We start from the raw sequence: 19,921 nt of genomic DNA, 5'->3' as shown, positions 1-19,921 counted from the left end.
AGATTATATTTAAAAAAAGAAGCATAAAATACAATAATATGATCCCAAGAAAAGCTGTATCAAATATTCTGATCTTATTTTCACAATGTCCTTACTGTAAAATATTCTGATCTTATTTTCACAATGTCCTTACTGTTGTACATTGTTATCATATAAATATGTATTTTTCTATCCCAAATCCCCATATATATATATATATATATATATATATATATATATATATATATATATATATATATATATATATATATATATATATATATATATATATATATATATATATATTAGTACACCATTTCCAAAATTTGTTGTTTGTCATATGTCTAACCCTAGCACAACAAAAACTCAAGGTCTTATATTTCAGTTTTCAAATTTTGACCCTGTGACTCGACATGCACGTCAGAGTGCAACGTGGCGCCAAAACAACACGCACAGCAATAAAAGTTGACAACACGCTTCATGATGGGAACTTCGAACGCCGGGCCGCCACCTTTGTGACGTTTACCGGATCACATCACCGCCTGCTAATCTATAAATACGGAGACAGGAGCTCAGTCGGCCTGGTCGGTCACTTGCGAGTGCTTGGTAAGCTTTTCAACTGCATCATTTTTATTCATTTGCACTTTACAAATCTGGTTCCAAGATGAGAATTACAGTCATGTATCATTTCAGCTGTCTGGTCCGTTCATATCATGAGGTTCCTCGTGGTAATCGTCACCCTGGCAGTCATCTCAGGTAAGCTCCTCTGTCAAGTCATGTCAGCTCCTGTAAATTCAACATTCTGATCCAAATTCTTTCCTGTGCTTGAACCAGGCTGCCAAGGCCGAAGTTTCCTCCAGGATGACTCGGTGATGACCTGGGAGGAATACTTTCAAAACTATTTCACAACGCTGAATACAAAGGCCGATGAGATAATGAAAGACATCAGAAGCTCCCAGATCAGCAGAGAACTGGAGTGAGTTTGCTCCTAAATTAGTACCATAAAACGTGGTGTCATTATACACTGTTTAATCATTACTCTATTGCGTGATTTGCTAAACATCTCCAAATCATATGACACTTCCCACTGTCCACGTCCCACGATTGGGGGAACAAGATTTGGTTTAATTTTTTTTTCCAAAACAATCCAGAGGTATACATCACTCCAAGTGTAAATACTGTGCATAGCATGTAATGTTTTCTGATTGGTTTATTGCTCCCAGTGTACATACTGTACATAATACATAATGTCCTCTGATTGGTTTATCGTGCCGATGGTAGATGCTATATGTAATATGTAATGTTCTCTGATTGGTTTATTGCTCCCAGTGTACATACTGTACATAATATGTTATGTTCTCTGATTGGTTTATCACTCCCAGTGTACATACTGTACGTAATACTTAATTTTCTCTGGTCTATCATTGCCAGTGTACGTACTGAACATATTATCCATGCTCTCTGATTGGTTGATCACTGCTATTTGCGCCTCATAGTACGGCCAATACGGTAATTGTATTCATTTAAATCACTGCTTCACTAGCCATATAAAAGGTCTCATGCTGGGATATTTTTATTAAAAGAAAAGACAATTTGGATACCCTTTTTCCTTAACATATTGGGGAGGTATCGTTAGCTGGTGCTTTGCATTTATGTGGCAAGTTAAACTTGAGGTATTTCTGTGGTAAACAAGCTCATTCTCACTAACTTATCACGCTACCTTTACTGAGAGATTTTTTTGCATAGTTTGCTGGAAAAATACATGGACAGAGCTCCTTCAAAAAATAACCCTGTGGTGAATCGCGATTGCAATATGTAATCACTCAGTTCTATATGTGTCTCGCCCCCCTCAGAACCCTGATCCAAGACAGCATGGCCGAACTGGGCGCATACAGAGCAGACCTGGAGGACAAGCTTGCTCCTTACACTCGGGAAGCTGCTGAACGTCTGGGCAAAGACATGCAGGGGATTCTGGAACGCCTCCATGAACGTGTGAATGAAGCCAGGGAGCAGATGGAGCAGTACCGCCAGGAGCTTCGGACTGTGGTGGAACAGAACACCGACGATGTCAGACTCAGGTTCACCACTTACACCCGTAAGATGAAAAAACGCCTCAACAAGGATGCCGCGGAGATCAAAAGGTTTGTGTCAGCATATTGTTCTTCAAAAGGGTTTAAGTTCTTTACATACAGTACTATTGCTAAACTGTTTATATAATAAGTCTACACAGGTCAATTCTAATGCCTGGTATATGTGAAAAAAGGGGACCAAAATGCATCATTTCATTTTTTAAATCTTTTCAAGTCATACAAAAAAGTGAGCACACCCACTTGTGAATGTGACGTGATTGTGTTCAAAATTAACCGATTTTAAATGCCTGACATTAACCTGAATTGTGTTAATAGTCTTTTCCCAAAGTTTTTTTTCTACTTCCTAGCAGAAGCACTAATGTTTTGAGATACTGCTGACTTCTATTTCAGATTGTTTTTGTGTGCGGCATACATTTTGGAGTCACGACCAAAAATCTTGAATCTTGGTTTCAACATCTCTACAAACACATGTGGGAAATTGTCTTTTTGTCTAATCCAACAAAAGTTTAACTTTTTTGGTGACTCTTTCTGGCAAAAATAAGCATTATTACCTTTGAAATTCCACCATTTATAATTTATACATCATTGATCCTGTATTCACTGATTAAAAAGAAGAGCCATTTTTATTATTTGTACTTTTATTTCTGGCAAACAGTACTACGCTTGTGGTAAAAATTGAGAAAAAGCATCTTCTTCTCACAGGCAAGTTACTACCTATATGGAGAAACTTCAGTCCCGCACCTCAGACAACATCGAGGACTTGAGGAGGCGTTTGGATCCTTATTTTACTCAGGTGCGAGACAACACCCAGGCGAAGATCACCACCCTGAATGACATACTGAAGTCCCAGGTCGAGAACGTGAAGGGCACCATTCAGTCCACGGCAGAGGGCATCACCAAACGTTATGAACAGACCTCCCAAAACCTGTATGACAGCCTGCAGGAGAAGGTGGAGGATCTGAGCGCCTGGCTTCAGCCTTTTGTCTCCATGTTCAGTGACAGTTTGTAAACCAATCGTCTGAAATATATCTGTTTTTTACCACCCTGCAGATGGAACATGATGATGAGGTTTACTAATAAAGAAACTTACTCATACAAAAGGAATTTGCCTTTTATTTGGGAACACACTGCAATAAAGTTTACTATGAAAATAGAAACTGAAATGATAAAGGCAAACTGTTTAATAGCTTTGTTGACTCAGCTGTTGAATTATTTTTAATAAAGTTTTTGTAACTCATAAAAATCACCAGACATGGAATCCTATAAGTAATTTCATTTCAAAATGGTAATTTACCAGCCAAAAAGCAAGACATTGAAAGTATGTTTTGAATTTAATTTACCTTTTCAAAATTGGTATTTTAGAACGGTATACAATTTTCATAACTGGATGAACCTCAGTTTCCTTTGAGTAATTTACTGTTAGCCAGTAAAGACAAGAAATCGCCACAAATAATTCAAAACAAGATTATACGTTCTTGTGAGGTTTTATGAACAACAGTTGGATGTCAAAGTCGTGTTTCACAAAAATCGCAATACAGTACTGTATAATAAAAACATCTTTATTTTGAAGGAGCAGCGTCCACATGTGTTTACGGCACCGTGAAACCAAACTACCATAATGCCCCATTTCACCATCCAATGATATTGCTTGAATTCTCGCTCAGCCAATCAAAAATGTTCAATGGCTGTAGGTTGTCGTCGTTTTGTTTTGTCATTCCTTAATATGGCGCTCATGTCTGAAATGAAAACGTTTTTTATGTTAACATAATAGTTCTCCTCCGTCAGAATGAGTACCATTTGTAGAGAAGTCATCACGCTTCAGCTGGGACATTATTCCAACTTTGTGGGCACTCATTGGTGGAATTTACAGGTGAGGAACACAGTGTGGTTGGCTAACTGAGCTAGCTGTAGTGTTGACAAGACTTCCAAAATTAAGTTTGTGAAGGTAAGAATCATGAATTTATTTTATCAGACCAATGAAGCCTGGTCTCTAAAGAACAACGAAAATGTGGAGGGTGGAAATAATGTCTTTTGCAAGCTTTGGACTAGTCCGTATTTACTTGGAAGTTAATGTTTCTTCCTAGACCACATTAAATTCACCTGTTATATTTTTTGGTGATAGTTACGTAATCAACCAATCCCTTGTCCTAACCGTACCAATTTGAACAATAAGATATGTGAGCAACTAAAATCAGTCTGTGTTTTAGGATGCATCGCTATCATACGACCCAGAGATGCCACCTGGAGAGCTCCAGAGTGACGTCATGTTTCGTGCAGGCCAAACACTTGGTGGAAGCATCACCTATACTCCGCGCCTCATTGCCATGGACCTCAAAGGTTAAATGGAGTATTGGGAACCTATTCTTTGTTTGGCAGTGAATAAATGAGAAATCGTTGTTCCTTATCTTTCAATACATAATGTATTTGTCTCACAGGAAGTCTACATACTCTACGACAGGAGGGAAGTCTTTATGATAATGGAAAAGCAACATCTGCCCTTTCTTGGTAAATAAAGAGAAACCGTATGGTACTATTTGTATTTTTCATGACTTTTTCACGCACCGAGCCAGTAAATTATCATGCTAAGGATTTTCCAAATAACAGGGATGGAAGTGTGATGATACATAAAGAGAGCCCCCCTCCAAAAAATTCATTTCTTGAAGACCTGGACAAGTTGGATGTGAGTATTTGTATTGAAAAAATACAAGGTAACGTTTAGACAGACATGACAGCTTTAGGGTATGGACTAGTTCTTTTCTCAATATGCGCATCAACTTTGCAATCTGTGTCCTAAGTGTGGAGACATACTGAATGAGGCAGGTTTTTCATCCGGCTCCCAATCGAAATGTGAGCGTAAGTAAAACCTCATAAAATCTTACACATTATGCACCTCTTTCCCTGAAACATTCACCCGCCTTGCAGGTTCTCTAAATGTGGAGACTGTGAACAGCCAGCTTGCTCGAGCCCAGAAGAATTACAAGTTGGAGGGAAGCGTCAAGGTCTGGTCTGACTTCCTGCGCATCCACTTGCACCCTCGAACCATCTCCGTTGTCCACCAGTACAACCATGATGGGTGAGTTACAGAAAATAATTTTTGGTGTGTTTTTCTGGTTCTATGTGTTAATTCATTGGACCTTCCTTTATTAAACACCTTGAAAAAATATATGAATAGGCACCTACTGTTAAATGTTTGGACGTAAAAATATATCTTTGGGATTGAATTAGTTAAGACACAAACAAGTAAGTGGACTTTTGAGATCTATAAAACATAAAGTAAATGTGCATGTCTCTACATGCTTAAGGAGGCGTATTATTTGCGTTTACCCTTGCTTACAAATAAGAAAACATCTTCATCCATTTTGTAGAGCCGCTTATCCTCACAAGGGTTGCAGATAAGAACACTTTTTTTCTAAAATTTTCCTGACCAGAGAGGCTGACCGTCTGGAGGCTTTTGGCCAAGGGGAAGCGCTGCTGCAAGGGGCAGTTCTGGAGGATCTGGATGATAAACTCCATTTTTTTGTTGAGGAGTGTGACTACTTCCAGGTGACTTGCTGTTAAAACTTGATTTAAAAAAAATATATGTAGTGCCACTTGCTAAGTCCCATTCAGTTGTTGTAATTCTGTTGACCTACAAAATAAGTCCTAACTCCTATGTAACTATGTTGTTAAAAAAAATATAATTCTTTACTAGATGAGAGGTGGGACAAGCACCTGAATATTCATGTTTGCCCGAGACCCAGACATTTGTGTCCATTGTTGTGTCTGTTTTGTCTTCACCAAACAGAAAAGTTAGCTGCATTCTACCTCCGAGATATCATTGAAAAGGCCAGGATGTCCTCTCCCTAGCACACTAGGACTTAGTTGGGTGTGTCTCAAATGATAAATCCCCAAAACAAATGTCCACTACATTGGACACAAATGTACAGACTGGGTCTCTGTAGGCAGAGACATATGGACAAAATTGTTGGTACGCATCTGTGTATATGAGAAAATCCCACAGTGGCCACAGAAATAATTTTAAGCGTGCAAGAAGTAATAAATAAATCAGACATTGATTTTGAATGCTAACTTTGCTCCACACGAAATGATTGATTATAATTTGACTTTATGGACATGTTCAACCAAGATGTGCCCTCAAAGAGCATCATATACAGTGTCCCTCACATTGCCTGATTTTGAATGATAACTTTGCCCCACATGAAATGATTGATTATAATTTAACTTTATGGACATATTCAACAAAGATGTGTCCTCAAAGAGCATCGTATGTGTCCCTCACATTTTTAATGAGTAATTGGGCCCATTTAAAGGGTGACTGGTGGCATGGTGTGTACTACACCAAACATAGACCATAGAAAGCAACTGAGAGTTCTCTCAGGAGAAAGTAAATTATAGATAATTATGTTAAAAATACAATTGTATGCCTGCATCTCCACTTTAGGGTTTCCAGGTGCTGTGCGACCTGACGGATGGCTTTGCAGGTCTTGGCTCAAAGGTCACAGAAATGCTCCAGGATGCGTACGGCGGTCGAGGGATCCTAACTTATGGGACGGCCCCCATAAGTCACCCACATTCAGTGAGTCTGGCTCAGCATTCTCCATGTAAAATGTGAAGTACAGATGCTAGCGATGTGTTTGTTTCTGTTCAAGCAGACTCCAGTGAAGAACCTCTACCATCTTTTGAACTGCGCGTTAGGGATGGTTCACATGGCCAGTCACAGCTCATTTTTCTGTCCATTGACGCTGCGAGGAGGATTGGGCCTACGACCTTCATCTCCCATAAGCTTCCCTTACCTGAACTATGACGTATGTTTTTTTTTCCTTGCTATAAAAAGTAAATTACATTTGCACTCTCATTGATTATTTTTCTGTTGCAGTCGTCACTTTGGTACCACTCCAGCGCTGTCTTGTCTCTGGCTCTGGATGCGCTCACAGTACCGTACAGGCTGAGGAATAACTGCATCCCCATGTGGCAGCTGGCAGACTCGCTGTCTACATCCGGGAGAAAGGTGATTTGATTGAAAAATCAGCATTAAAACTTGGCAAAATGACCCCTAGCCATACTGGATGTTGAACATGGTCTTTAATTACAGGTGGTGGCAGCATACGGTGGCGTCCCGTTTCCAATGTTGCCCGGAAGCTCGCTCCCCGATGCCTTGGGAGGCTGTCACTCGTTACCATGGCAACCGCTGTCAACATGCTCTGAACTATCCGACGGGCGATGTTATGGGCAGTGGGTGACACTCAAAGGCGTGGAAGGCCAAAGACTCACCAGGTACAATTTGGTGCTTTTAGTTTGACGTCTATAGCAGTCAACGGCAGTGAATTGTTTGCATGTTGGTGACTTTTTCTTCCTGTTTAGTTCTGTTGCTCCAGGGACAAAACCACCATCTCCTCTTCACAACCTCCACAGCGGAGAAGACATTCTGGCATCTTATATCACATCTTTTTACCCCGCGGCTCCTTTGTAAGGTCCCAGACTTATTCCAGCAGCTACGTCAACCATATTATTAGAGGAAACCTTCTTTTCTTTCTTCCAGGGCTCTGCAGCTAGTGTCCAGTCCCAGTAAACTGACCCCACCTTTCCCGCAAATATTCAGTCGGGATCTCACCGAGCAAAGTCTACAGCAGGGTTGCCTACTTCCTTCCAGTTGTGAGTTTCCCATGATCCTTTGCTCCGAAACTCATGTGGTACTTTTATTTGATAAATGATCTGCTCTTTATAGCCCTGGCCGCCCCACCAATCACGTCTGTACCAGTCATCACGTCCCTCCAGTCAGGACCAGCACTGGACCCATGGCTCTCGGAGTTGCATCGCAGCGTCAGCGCTTTTGACATCCGCCGCGTGGCCCCCAGTTTCCTTTCCCAGGGCCTCGAAATAGCGGATTATAATGAGGCACTGGAGCAGTTACGCTTATTGGCTCGCAAGTACCGGGACGACAGTGGTGGAGTGACACGGTCGTCTTCTGAGGAAGACGATTGACTTGTGTTTAACACTGGGAAGGATGGATGGAGTGCCATGTAGCAAAGCAGTTTTGCAAGCATCATGGCTTCATTCAATAGTAAGTACTGTACTTAAGAATGTCAACTCCAAGATTAACCTGCAATTTTGGTATGACAATAATGCAGCTTTTTTAAAAAAATCAGATACTGTAACATTAAAAAAGGTTTGGTGGCCCAGTACTGTCAGGCAAATGTGTCATATTCCTCTGGGTGAAAACTTGATACGTTCAAAGACTTTAAAAAAAAAATTATTATTATATATATATATAAAAATATATAATATATATATATAAAAATATATATAATATATATATATATATATATAAATATATAATATATATATATAATATATTTTATTTTATTTTTTTTGAAGTAATTTCTGATAATTATAGCTCAAGGCACACAACCTTATGACCAGCTAAAACATTTTAAATCAGTACTCTTTTTCCGATACAAAAGTTTGCTAAAGATTTGAAGAGATGATAAACACACAAAGAGGCTTTTTGAAGTTTTTTTTTTTAATCCGAAATAAAATGTTCAAAAACTTTCACAAAAAGGTGAAACATATTCCAATCAAGCACAGGAGTAAGATCTTGCTTCAATATTTTTGGGACAAAAGGGGCAAAAATGCATACCACCAATGTAACTTAAAACTTGCGTATCACAGACTGCAATTTAAACAGAATGCCTCAATTTTGGGGGGGTTTGCGGTACAGGAGGGAAAAGAAAGTTAAATGAAATGGCGATGTCCATAAGACATCGAGCACAATCATCTGCAGGGTTTTACATTTCGAGCACAATCATCTGCAGGGTTCTACATTAGGTCATATCTGATTAGTTTCAATAATTTCACATTCGTACTGTATCATTTAAACCTTTGATTAGACCAATTTTGTTACTTTATTTTGCATTCAGTACAAAATCTTACTGAATATTTGACAGTGGTATTTATATCGTTTTGCCAAGAATGGTTTCAAGCTGATACGCAAAAAAGTGCAGTTTGTTAGAAATTGTATTGAGTTTTGGGTGGCCTAACCCCCACGTAGTGACCCGTGTCGATGTTAAATGTACAATCTTGCAGAATCTGGGCTCTCTTACTACTCATCAAAAATGGGAGTTACCCCGTGTGTGGTTGGGAAATAGTTAAGTGAAGTGAGACACACTAGGAGGTGGTGAAGAAAAAAAAAACCCACCCACCCAAAGAAAAATGAAACTATGAGCGAGAACGGGATTTGGAGCGGGATTTGGAGCGAGATTTGGAACGGGATTTAGAACGAGAGACGGAACGGGATGCGGAGCGAGAGCGCTCTTTGACAGGGCTAGGGGAGCGGGACTTTGTTTTCGACTTGGATTTCGACCTGACTCTGGATTTTGAGTCGACGGGGGAGCAGGAGCGAGAACCCCGCTCTTGCTCGCCCGCCTCGTCATCGCTCTTGGGAGGGTCGCGACCCTTTGATACGGACTTCCTGGAGACCGAACGAGAGCGAGACCTGGACCTGGACCGGGACCGGGACCTGGACTCATCTTTCTTGCTCTTGGTGTCTTTCTTGCTCTTCTTGCTTTTGGGACTGCGACTCCTGCTCAGGTCTTTGTCCTTCTGGTCTCCATTGCTGCGCTCATCTTCCTTCCTGCTCTTTCCTTTGCTCCTCTTACTGTCAGAGTGACTGCGGGAGCGGGATGCAGGCCTGCAAGGAAACGGTCACATGATTAGGTACTAAATTGAGATTATGAAATGTGATTTTAGTACTATTGCTTTAAGCAATACACAGTGATGGTAACCCTGTGTTTATTGTCAAGGGCACCCAATAACTGATGTGTACCACTCCAGGCGAGCTCCTGTTATATTTAGCAACAACAGCACTGTGAAGATAGGAAGGATGTCTCACCTGGATCGGGAGCGGCTCCGGCTGCTGCTTTCACTGCGGCTTCGGCTCTTGCGAGATCTGCGGCTCCTGGAGCGGGACCTAAATGGGCAACAGGTATTGGTGCGGACTTCTTACCTCAATGTGATTTATTTTTCCCCCCCAAAAAACATTTAACAAAATTTACATAGCTGTTTTCCCAAAGCGTACGCACGCGCACACACAAAAACCCCCTCAAAAAATATAACTTCAAGTTCGTACCTGGAACGGCTTCTGCTGCGGGAATAGGAGCGGCGGCGTTTAGCTCCGGGGCGGTCTTCGATGAGGCGAATCTTTCTGCCGTTGACCTCGGTGCCATCCAGCTTCTCCAGAGCCCGCTTCATATCAGCGTAGAGCCTGAACTCGATCACTCCCTCATTCTTTCGGCCTTTGTGCGTGTCGGCGTAAGTCACCTCCCCTGCCTGCCTCATATAATCCTTAACAAGAAACAAGTACATTTTAGATGGTGGCGACCATCTTGTGCGTAGTATTGCTTTCAATAACAAAACGTACCTTTAGGTCTTGCCAGCTGCACCGGCTGGACAGATTCTCAACAATGAGCCGATAGTCCGTCCTAATAGGTGGACCATAGCGGTCTCTGCCCCAACGGCCTCCGTAACTACCTTTCAAGGTAACAAGGATAGAGCAACAAAATGAGTTCCGCACCGCAATGGCAATGTGCTTATTTATGATACTGAACTCCACACTAGCCTAAAAATAAACAGAGCCACTTTGAAAGTAATCAAAGAGACAGTGAAATTTTAAGTTCTTATGACATATAAATGAAAATATGTATATCAATATTAACAAGTTACTTATGTGTATACTTAAACAGAAACACATCAAATGTAAGAAAGAATAAGATGTACTCTAAATGATTTAAAATTACATAGAACTAAAGAAGGAAATAGTTCCGGTGAACAAAAGATTCAAAGCTAGCCTAAAAAACAACTAAGTGTTAAGAGTAAATGTTCTTTTTTTAGGCTGAACCCACATCTGTTCCTAACCCCCATGGCATCCTCACCACCCGGCCTGGGCTGGGCCTAATGGCAAAAGCGGTCTTCATTCACAATGGCTCCCTTTTTTGGTCTGCCCAGGGGCCCAGAATGGTCAAACCACACTCTTGGAAAGGGGGGACACCATGGCCAGCAATAGGGCGGGCAGTCAGCAAAGGACTCTTTCAATTGAAACATTGAGGTTCTTTGTTAAATCTTTACCTTTAAAATCGACAATCAACTTTAATAGAATGTTCAAAATAGAATAACAGCATTCACAACAATATTCATTCACAATGATCAACATTGATTTTCTATCTACTTTTTTTCAAATTGCTACATAGCTTCATTTCACTACTCATTGGTGGCTTGGATGCACTCAAACGGAACAGAAAGGTTCACCTGCATGAGACTCGTTCGATCAAAAGAATTTTAATTACTTGCAACGCGCCAATTTGCAAGACAACAGCAAATAGGTCAACCGCTCAGAAATCTCATTTGCAAAAACTGGGACATACCCATTTGTGATAGGGCCGTCAATAACCACGAATAAAGTAGAATGTGTATTTACATTTGCAGGTATCTGCTGAAACTAAAATGTTTTACTTGCAATCCAAATGCTGCAAATCACCAGTTGCCAACACCTATGAACTCATTCAATCTCAGACATGTTTTCACATTTTTTAAGTCCAGACATTCAATCCCATTATTTTTAATCTTCTTTAAGTATATGGCTGAAAGGGGTCTAAAATGCCAGATGATTTAAAAAGAAGTAATGCATTAAGTACTAAAGTAACCCATTACTTTAGAGGTAAAATATTGTTTACTTTTAGTAGTTAAGTACTGACGTAATATTCATTTAGGCACTCAAATAGTGAAGTGCCTGGGTTATGTAATGAAGAAATTGATTACTTTATAGATTAGTACTTAATTTTCTAAAGTAATGGATCACTTTAGTACTGAAATTCATTTAGTCCCAGCTGTTTTAAGCACATTTTTAGCCAAACACTTTAAAAATGGGAAAAGATATAAATAAGTATCTGGGATTGGATGTCTGGACTTTATAAAATTTTCTTTGGGATTGAATGAGGTATGATAAAATGCAGAATTAATACGAAAATGGTCACATTACTATATTTAAATAACAGTGTCTGTTTTTAGTGTTGTTCTTGTCATCTGATGTACCCATACAAGAATACAAAACCCCTTTGTTGTCAGATTTCAAGGAACCTGATCTGAGTGGTTACAACAATTGTTATACGAAAAATAGAAGGTTAAACGAACACGTTAGTTACTGGACTGAACCAAAATAAATGTAGAAAGGGGGAGGGGGTCTTCAAAATGCAAACCTGAATACACACAAGCCACCAAGAAAACGTATTGTTTAGCAGTATAAAGTTTAGCAGTAAAATAACTTAAAAAAATATATATTACATACATCATGTGGAAAAAAAAAGGTTTTGGTGGTGAACTTACTTCTTCCTCCCCCTCCTCCACTGTAGCCTCCATCACGACGGGGCCCTTTGGTGTGCTCCACAATCACACGCTCCCCGCACAGCTCCTTCCCGTTTAGGTCGTAAACCGCATCGTCGGCGTCCCGCGGGTCATCGAATTCAACGAATCCATACCTGCGACCAAATTCACAATCAATACTTTAAAACCGCAATTTTGAATATAAACAGACTATAAAAAAGTATACAGCTCAATATTACTCCGTTATAAATGTACGTTCGCGCATACTCGCATTGTGACATTGCCACGTTTAGCGTTCGCTAGCTCCCGTAGCAAACTGATCGAGAGGAAATCTAATTGTATACAAATAAATATACGAAATAAAAAAACATTCGATAGTAAAACGTATTTTGATTTAATATCTTAAAACTAAGACAATTCGACCGTTGGGCTCTACCCGATGAGCAGGGCCACACCACGTTAGCTCAAGCTAAACCACATTAGCATTCTAGCAATATCGTCGACAAAAGGGCCGCAGCGTTACCCGTTTTTTAGATCGACTTCCAGTATTTTCCCGTAGCTCTTAAAGAACCTCTCGACGTCCTTTTCCCTCGCCCGGTAGCTCAGTCTTCCGATATACACCCTTGACATTTTCGCCGAATTCTAAAGACCAAAATTCGACAATGAAAGGGGAACGGAAGAATGCGGGAAAAGAAAAGCAGCTTTAACCGCACAATGGGCGCCGATCACAGGGGCGTGGTTTAGTTTCTTCTTCTGCGCTTTCCGGCGGTTTTGAAAAATACTTTAGGTTTTATCATCGCCACCCTCCCAAAAGGCGCGGAACGGTTTTAGAAGTGATTTTTGGATTAAATCGAGAGAGAACAAATGTTCTCATTTTTTTTATTTCCATGATGTACCACCTGTGAAAGATCTTTTTTCACCCCAGCAAAGTACTAATAAATCGTGTTCGATTCGTTGAACTTTGGAACTACAATTGTAACGTTATTTTTAGGTGTATTTTATTCAGCAACTCCAGATTCTATCAACATTGGGCCTCCTGAAAAAAAATCAACAAACTAAAGGAATACAACGTCTTGCTAATGTAGTCGTAACAGAATTTAGCAATAAGTTACTTGACGTTGGAATTATTTTTCTCTTAGTTTATTAATCTATTTTCATTAAAGCTTTCGTGTAGCCAAAAGGGTACTCGTACACCCATTTGAAAACAACACTATGTTTACAAATATTAATTTTAGAATTTACAGTGGCTTACAAAAATAATGTATTATTATTATTATTAATATGTTTGTTTTTTGAAGAACACTAAGGCCTGCTATGCGATTGTATTTTAATGTCATAATGGTGGCACTTGGAAATACGTAGCGTATAAACGTTTTAAACCAAGGTTCAAAACCAAGAGTTGTTAAACCAAAAAAGACGCCAAAATCCAAAAATGACAAAATTCTAATTCTTAAAAGTTACAAAAGCCTCCCTTTCGTTGCCGGATGTTGCAATCTTCTCATGACGCAATGGCCGCCGTGGGCGGGGCTAACATTAACACCTCGAGCTCATGGATGGAATCTGCAAATATCGTAATCTATTGGATACTTGTTTCGATTTTTTTTTTTGCGTGATCTACTTTTAAATAAAGATGTTGCGTTGGGCAAGCTGTCGAAACGATCCCATTCTAGTGTCCGCTTGTAGGAATAAACCACATGTGCTCCATGGCTTGAAAGTAAAGTGAGGACTTATTTGGAGACAAATAACGGTGCGCGTCGCCAGCCGAATGTTAGCTAACAGCGCGGCTAGCCGGCTAACTCGGGCTAAGTTGTTATGGAGCGCGGGACTTTTTCAAAATACTCGTGGATTGATTTCGTCTTCTCCGTCATCGGAGTTTGTACTTTCTTGCTGGACTGGGGCTCCGACTTGTGGGTCGCCGTCGAGTTCTACTGCCACGGTGACTTTTTGTGGTTCGGGGCACTGGTCACCCTCATGATCCTGTCGTCCTCCGTGGTCCAAATGTTCAGTTGGTTCTGGTTGAAGTACGATCGACAACTTCCCGGCTTCCGAAGTGAGATCGGAGCCGAAGCGGTGCTATTCGTGGACCGAGTCAAGCTCACCTGCTTGTTGCATGTGCTGCAGCTGGGCTTCCTGTGCAGGTAACCACGCGTGTGCAAATGTTGTTGTTGTTTAAAATATAACTTTGCTTGTTACGGTATCGTACAGCTCGAGCGGCGAAAGTACTCGCACACAGCTTAAATTTAAAGTCCGTGGTTTTTGAGACAGTCTGAGGAGTTCGACAGGTCGAGCCACACGGAGTATGTCTTTGTTTGTTTTCATAGAACTTCAACAAGGTAAAGAACCACCGATTCAGTAGAACTTTAAAAATATTTGTTAAAATATAAGAGTGGTAAAAGCAGAAGAGCTGATCTGACTTAAGGAAAAGTTCAACATTCTACAAGTACTACAATTTAAGTACTACAGTAAAAAATAACTATTTTTTTCCGTCATTTATCATTCGCCATAATTGCCCAAAACAGGTTAACAGCATGTAAAAGTACAACTAAAAGTGGTACTTGGGCTCCCTCTAGTGGTACGTGAAATATATATTTTTTAATTTAACCTTCTCACTGCAGTATAGCTTCAAGTTCAACTTTTTTTTCGGGTCCAGTATTGTATCGTTGTGGAGTACAGTTCATTTGTGTTTAACGTTTATGTGAAATACTTTTGCATTTGAATGTGCAGACATATATTATGTTTAATCTGCAAAGGTCGAATTGAGGCAACCTCACAATTATTTTAAAATAAATGTGTACTTTTATAAAGTGTGATTTCTTTGTTTTCTGAAAATCAGAGGTTTATTTAAAAACCTGGGACACAGGAAAAAAATCCTAACTGAACATTAAATACTTTCAATGTGTTATTAAATTACAAGATGTTCATTATGTGAAGAAGAAGAAAAAAGTCTGTACAAACATTAGGTTGAATTTGATTCTTTTTATGTACCAAAGCTTTGCTAAGGCTGTAAACTAAGTAAGTGCTAGCCAATGCTAACTGGAACAAAAATATTAAGACGTGTTTTAGGCACGTCATGGCAGGAAACGATTTGAATCAAGTTTTCTTTTTAAGTTTAAAAAAAAAAACGATTCAGGCAATTATGATGTTAAGTTTATGTTAATTTAGAACCTATTTAAAAATAGGGCCAAACAATATTTACTGAACTGAACTTTCCGTCTTTTATTAACTTGCAACAGTGTTCATATTGAGAAAGAGGGGAAAAACTACCCATGTTGCATGTTTTTTTTTTGTGTATGTATAGCTAACATTAGCTTGTATTTCAATCTTTTTTTTTTCCCCCGAAAATGCCATTTATTTAATGTTATTTTAGTACCCCCTTTAAAACTTGGAACAAAGGAGAAAAAAAAACTTAACATGAAATACATCCTGTCCTTTAATAACAACACTGTTTGTTTGAGCTTATCTAACATTACCTTGAATTTTATTCTTTTCTGTCGCTTTGATAATGCTGTGAACTAAGTCTATGTTTTTTGTTAATTTTTTCGCTCGCTTAAACATTGTTGAAGAGCACTGCTGTACATGTAGCGTGACATTATTATGATACCAACACACTTAGACACTCGGAAATGTTCTTTACAAGAGGACATTTTTTGTGTGCTTTCATACACGTAGACAAAAACTGTCTACAAGGACCATGACTCCAGCGAGCAAGTGTATAATTACATTTGACAAGCGCCATGGCCATAAACGTCAAGTTCAGGTGTGGCGGCGTCAAATGATACGTCGGTGCAGCTTCCTGTCACATTCCATACTTGTTCTTCTTCTCTGAGATGTTCTGCAATTCTTCTGTCCCGCATTCCCCCCACGTAGACACATCTCGGCCATCAGACAAGGCTTCCGGGTGTGGTGGCGCAAAGAGGAAGGCTCCGAGTACGCCGTCTACCTGACCCACGACCTCAGCATGCTGCGGCTCATCGAGACGTTCTGCGAGAGCGCTCCGCAGCTCACGCTCATGATCTACGTGGTGCTGCGCACCAACAAAGCCAGGACCGTCCAGTGTGAGTCTTGAGTGTTGCTACAACTCGTCATTCCGCCAAAAGCACATTTGCTCCTTGAGACGTCGGAATTGAGGTCAAAGTTCAAAAGCAAATGAGATTCTTTCCGAGATGACGGAAACTACTATTTTTGTCGGAATGGAATTTTTCGACACAGTCCAACATAGTTCCCAGGCACCACGATACTTCAGTATTGCTGCAAATTTCTACTTTTGTCTAAAAAAAGCTTTATTCACTTCAACATAGTTTACATTTACTCTGTTCCGAAGTTGTCCTTGTCTACATTGTCTCGAATTGAAAAAGTCCCCTCAAACCGTAGCCATGCTCAGAAGTTCATTGTTTCCGGCTTTATTGAAATGCTTCCGATATACATATATATTGGTATACCTGATATCGGGCCATGCTTAGTGATGGTATATCTGCGTTTGCAGTCGTCAGCATCGTGGCGTCAACCACGTCCATCGCCTGGATGGTGGTGGACTACCACCGCTGCCTGCGCTCCTTCCTGCCAGACAAGGCCAAGCAGGGCTGGGGCTCCTCCTTGGTCTACTTCCTGTGGAACCTGCTGCTCATCTCGCCACGCGTGGCCGCCCTCGCCCTCTTCGCTTCTGTCCTGCCCGCCTACATTTCCGCCCACTTCCTCATCGTCTGGTCCAGCTTCGTCATATGGGCGTGGCGACAGAGGACCGACTTTATGGACAGCGCCGGCGGAGAGTGGCTCTACCGGGCCACCGTCGGGCTCATTTGGTACTTCAGCTGGTTTAACGTCGCAGAGGGTCGGACTCGAAGCAGGAGTATCATCTACCATACCTTCATCACTACCGACGGAGGGATCCTGCTGGCCACGTGGTGGTGCTACCGAGACCCCGTGAGCTCCCAGTCGTACGCCGTGGCGCTGCTCATCTCGCTACCTCTGACCTACCTGCTGGGACTGATCTTTAAATGCATCTACTACTGTTGCTTCCACCCAAAGCTGTGGAGGCCCCCGCTCAGGGAAGCGGGACTGCCCGACGATTTGCCTGATGCAGAAGTGACTTTCAGAGAATTTCCAATCCAGGACGGTACTTTATCCTCCCAGCTGCTCAACAAAAGGATGGCACACAATGCTGCACTTTTTTACTCCAGTCGCTAGAAACGATGGAGAAAAAAAACAAAACAAATCCAGTTATAACGCTTGCTATCTTTTTAGCTTCTTACTCTTGAGTAGACAATCTCGGACCAACATTAGCTACTCCAGTACAATCCAACAATATCCTTAATTCTGTAATGTACTGCAGTCCAGCCATCTATTTTCTTAGCTGCTTATCCTCACAGGCACGCTGGAGCCAAATCCAGCCAATCGCAGGGCTCACAGAGACAAACATCCACTCACAATCTTAAACACACCTAAAAAGCATTTTTGAGTGTCCGTTGTACCTACCATGCGTGCTTTTGGGAATGCGGGATGAAAATGGAGCACTCGGAGGCATGGGGAGAACACGCAAACTCCACACAAGAACGCCAGAGTCGGAACAGAACCCACGACTTCCGCGCTGTGGGGCGGCCGTGCTAACCACTCTTCCACTATGCCGCCGCTGTAGTTCCTCATTACATTTAATGAATACCTCTCATACTGTGTCAATCATAACCGAACTTGAGGTGTACCAAATGTCCATAGAATCTTTTCTTTGTGATAATAGCCATATGAAGTTAACACAAGGGTGTAGAATTGCTGCTAATACCATGTACAGTATTTACAGAAAGTGTACTTACAAGAGTTCAGACAATAGTGAGTTAAGGTGTGGCAAGAAATCTTTTGTATTCCACTTTCAAGTTGTTTGTTTTTGTTCCTATTTGGGAGAATTTATGTCACGAAGGTCATTTAGTTACAAGTAATTTGTTTGTTACTCTGTTTGCACAACTTAAAGGAAGTGAAGGGTGGACCCGCTTCCTTCCTGGACGTTTACTAGAAGTGCTCTCTTGTTGAGTTTATACAGAATTCAAATGGAAATATATACACAATAATATCAATACTCATTCAACAGATTAAAAATGTTAGTAATTCCCAACACTTATCCACTGCAGCCTTTTACTTTTGAAAAAAAAAAAAGCTCACACCAGATCACCGAACAAAAATGCCTCAAAAATATGAATAGCAAAATATATAATTCATTTGGAATTGGAATCAGTTCATTGGTTTGTCACCGATTTACTCGTAGGAAGCCATGACTCATTCGTTTGCACTTTATGAATGGCAAGAAAGTGGATACACTACTTTATTGCAACGTCTGCCATATTTCTTTTTTATTTTGAACACAAGCTTTGCCGGTTTATCATAATTCCAGCAAACAATGCAAAACACAATACATTTGCTAACAGTTAGCCAAACCAATAATGCTTTTCCGCTAACCAATAGCATTGATGTTGTGCTGATGCATTACCTTTTTAAGCAAAGAATATTTAAACTAATTATAGCAGAAGTGTCTAAACTACAAATCGAGGGGACATTTGCGGGCCCCCATATATTTTTCAGTGTCCCGCAACATGCTAAAAGTAAACACTATTTGCCACAGCCCACAAAGCCAGTTAAAGATATGTTGCTGTCACCTTGCTTAAAACTTCAGGTTTACAACTTTAACTCACAAAGTTGTTATAAAAAAGTCTACACACCCCCTTTATTTATTTTTTTACTTAATTGTTTAAGTAAAAAAAACACTAAACAATGATAAATAGAAATAATTGCTAAGTAAACTAATTGGGGGAAAATCGTTTTGTAAATTCACCCATTTTCTGTAGCTGCTCATCCTCAGTAGGGTCACTGGTGCCTATCCCAGTTGTCTTCAGGCAGTAGGCAGGGACGCCCTGAATTGGGTGCCAGCAAAGAGACAAACAACCATTCACGCCCACAATCACACCAAAGGGATATTTAGAGTGCTCTAGACACCAACCATGCATGTTTTTGGGGAAGCTGAAGAACCCACTTGGGCATGGGGAAAACATACAAACTCCACACAGGAAGGCTGGAGCAAGCTGAAATTGAACCTGGAACTTCTGAACCGTGAGACAGGTGAGCTACTGTGCCACCCTTTTGTAAATACACTTTAACCCTTCTGACATTATATTACAAATCATGGAAATTTCTTTGATTTTTTTTTTTATTATATCAAAATAATCGAAGGGAAAAACACTTAGGGAGCTGAAATTTTCAGCGGATGATTAAATCACGTACAATTTCAAAATGCAACGATTCTGATATTCCTACGTAATTGCAGCTGGATTTTGTGTACAAAAATAATGTCCACATTTTGGACCATATAAAACCATTATGTTTATGATTTTTGAAACGCATTTTAATAGGATTTATGACTGATTTTCTTGCGCTTTTTGCAACATTCCGTCGAGCGGCGCTCAAACTATGTCACCAAACAGAAAATTTTTTGTTTACTTGTG

General features: G+C 40.4%; 4 protein-coding genes across 6 annotated transcripts; 3 read left to right on the top strand and 1 right to left on the bottom strand.

The window, feature by feature from the left end:
- Positions 1-520: 520 nt before the first annotated feature.
- On the top strand, positions 521-3,163 carry apoea (apolipoprotein Ea). Of its 2 annotated transcripts, XM_088405131.1 has the most exons (6): positions 521-585; positions 673-735; positions 814-955; positions 1,833-2,120; positions 2,772-2,862; positions 2,920-3,163. In XM_088405131.1, the coding sequence occupies exons 2-6, from the start codon at positions 693-695 to the stop codon at positions 3,076-3,078; spliced, it is 723 nt and encodes a 240-aa protein (XP_088261257.1). In that variant the 5' UTR covers positions 521-585; positions 673-692; the 3' UTR covers positions 3,079-3,163. The 2 variants fall into 2 exon arrangements, with proteins under 2 accessions (XP_088261257.1, XP_088261256.1); XM_088405130.1 differs by having other exon boundaries at positions 2,772-3,163.
- Positions 3,164-3,766: 603 nt separating this feature from the next.
- On the top strand, positions 3,767-8,251 carry msto1 (misato mitochondrial distribution and morphology regulator 1). 2 transcript variants are annotated; one of them, XM_088405028.1, is made up of 14 exons: positions 3,767-3,939; positions 4,277-4,406; positions 4,505-4,574; positions 4,674-4,749; positions 4,865-4,916; positions 4,992-5,142; positions 5,498-5,612; positions 6,511-6,645; positions 6,722-6,874; positions 6,946-7,077; positions 7,162-7,343; positions 7,431-7,535; positions 7,609-7,721; positions 7,795-8,251. In XM_088405028.1, exons 1-14 carry the CDS (start codon positions 3,856-3,858, stop codon positions 8,049-8,051), a joined length of 1,755 nt encoding a protein of 584 aa, XP_088261154.1. In that variant the 5' UTR covers positions 3,767-3,855; the 3' UTR covers positions 8,052-8,251. The 2 variants fall into 2 exon arrangements, with proteins under 2 accessions (XP_088261154.1, XP_088261153.1); XM_088405027.1 differs by having other exon boundaries at positions 4,865-4,922.
- Positions 8,252-8,566: 315 nt separating this feature from the next.
- On the bottom strand, positions 8,567-13,178 carry srsf4 (serine and arginine rich splicing factor 4). The gene is made up of 6 exons (XM_088404906.1): positions 12,964-13,178; positions 12,444-12,595; positions 10,486-10,595; positions 10,195-10,409; positions 9,958-10,035; positions 8,567-9,756 (listed from the first exon to the last, which is right to left on the bottom strand). Exons 1-6 carry the CDS (start codon positions 13,068-13,070, stop codon positions 9,285-9,287), a joined length of 1,134 nt encoding a protein of 377 aa, XP_088261032.1. The 5' UTR covers positions 13,071-13,178; the 3' UTR covers positions 8,567-9,284.
- A 797-nt stretch (positions 13,179-13,975) lies between these two features.
- On the top strand, positions 13,976-18,551 carry xkr8.3 (XK related 8, tandem duplicate 3). The gene is made up of 3 exons (XM_088404970.1): positions 13,976-14,578; positions 16,308-16,495; positions 16,924-18,551. Exons 1-3 carry the CDS (start codon positions 14,253-14,255, stop codon positions 17,622-17,624), a joined length of 1,215 nt encoding a protein of 404 aa, XP_088261096.1. The 5' UTR covers positions 13,976-14,252; the 3' UTR covers positions 17,625-18,551.
- Positions 18,552-19,921: the final 1,370 nt, after the last annotated feature.

The sequence above is a fragment of the Hippichthys cyanospilos genome, chromosome 21 (assembly GCF_059441005.1).
Source record: "Hippichthys cyanospilos isolate Australia breed blue-spotted pipefish chromosome 21, RoL_Hcya_1.0, whole genome shotgun sequence".
In the NCBI taxonomy this organism is placed as follows: domain Eukaryota; kingdom Metazoa; phylum Chordata; class Actinopteri; order Syngnathiformes; family Syngnathidae; genus Hippichthys; species Hippichthys cyanospilos.
This window is presented reverse-complemented; position numbering and strand designations above follow the sequence as displayed.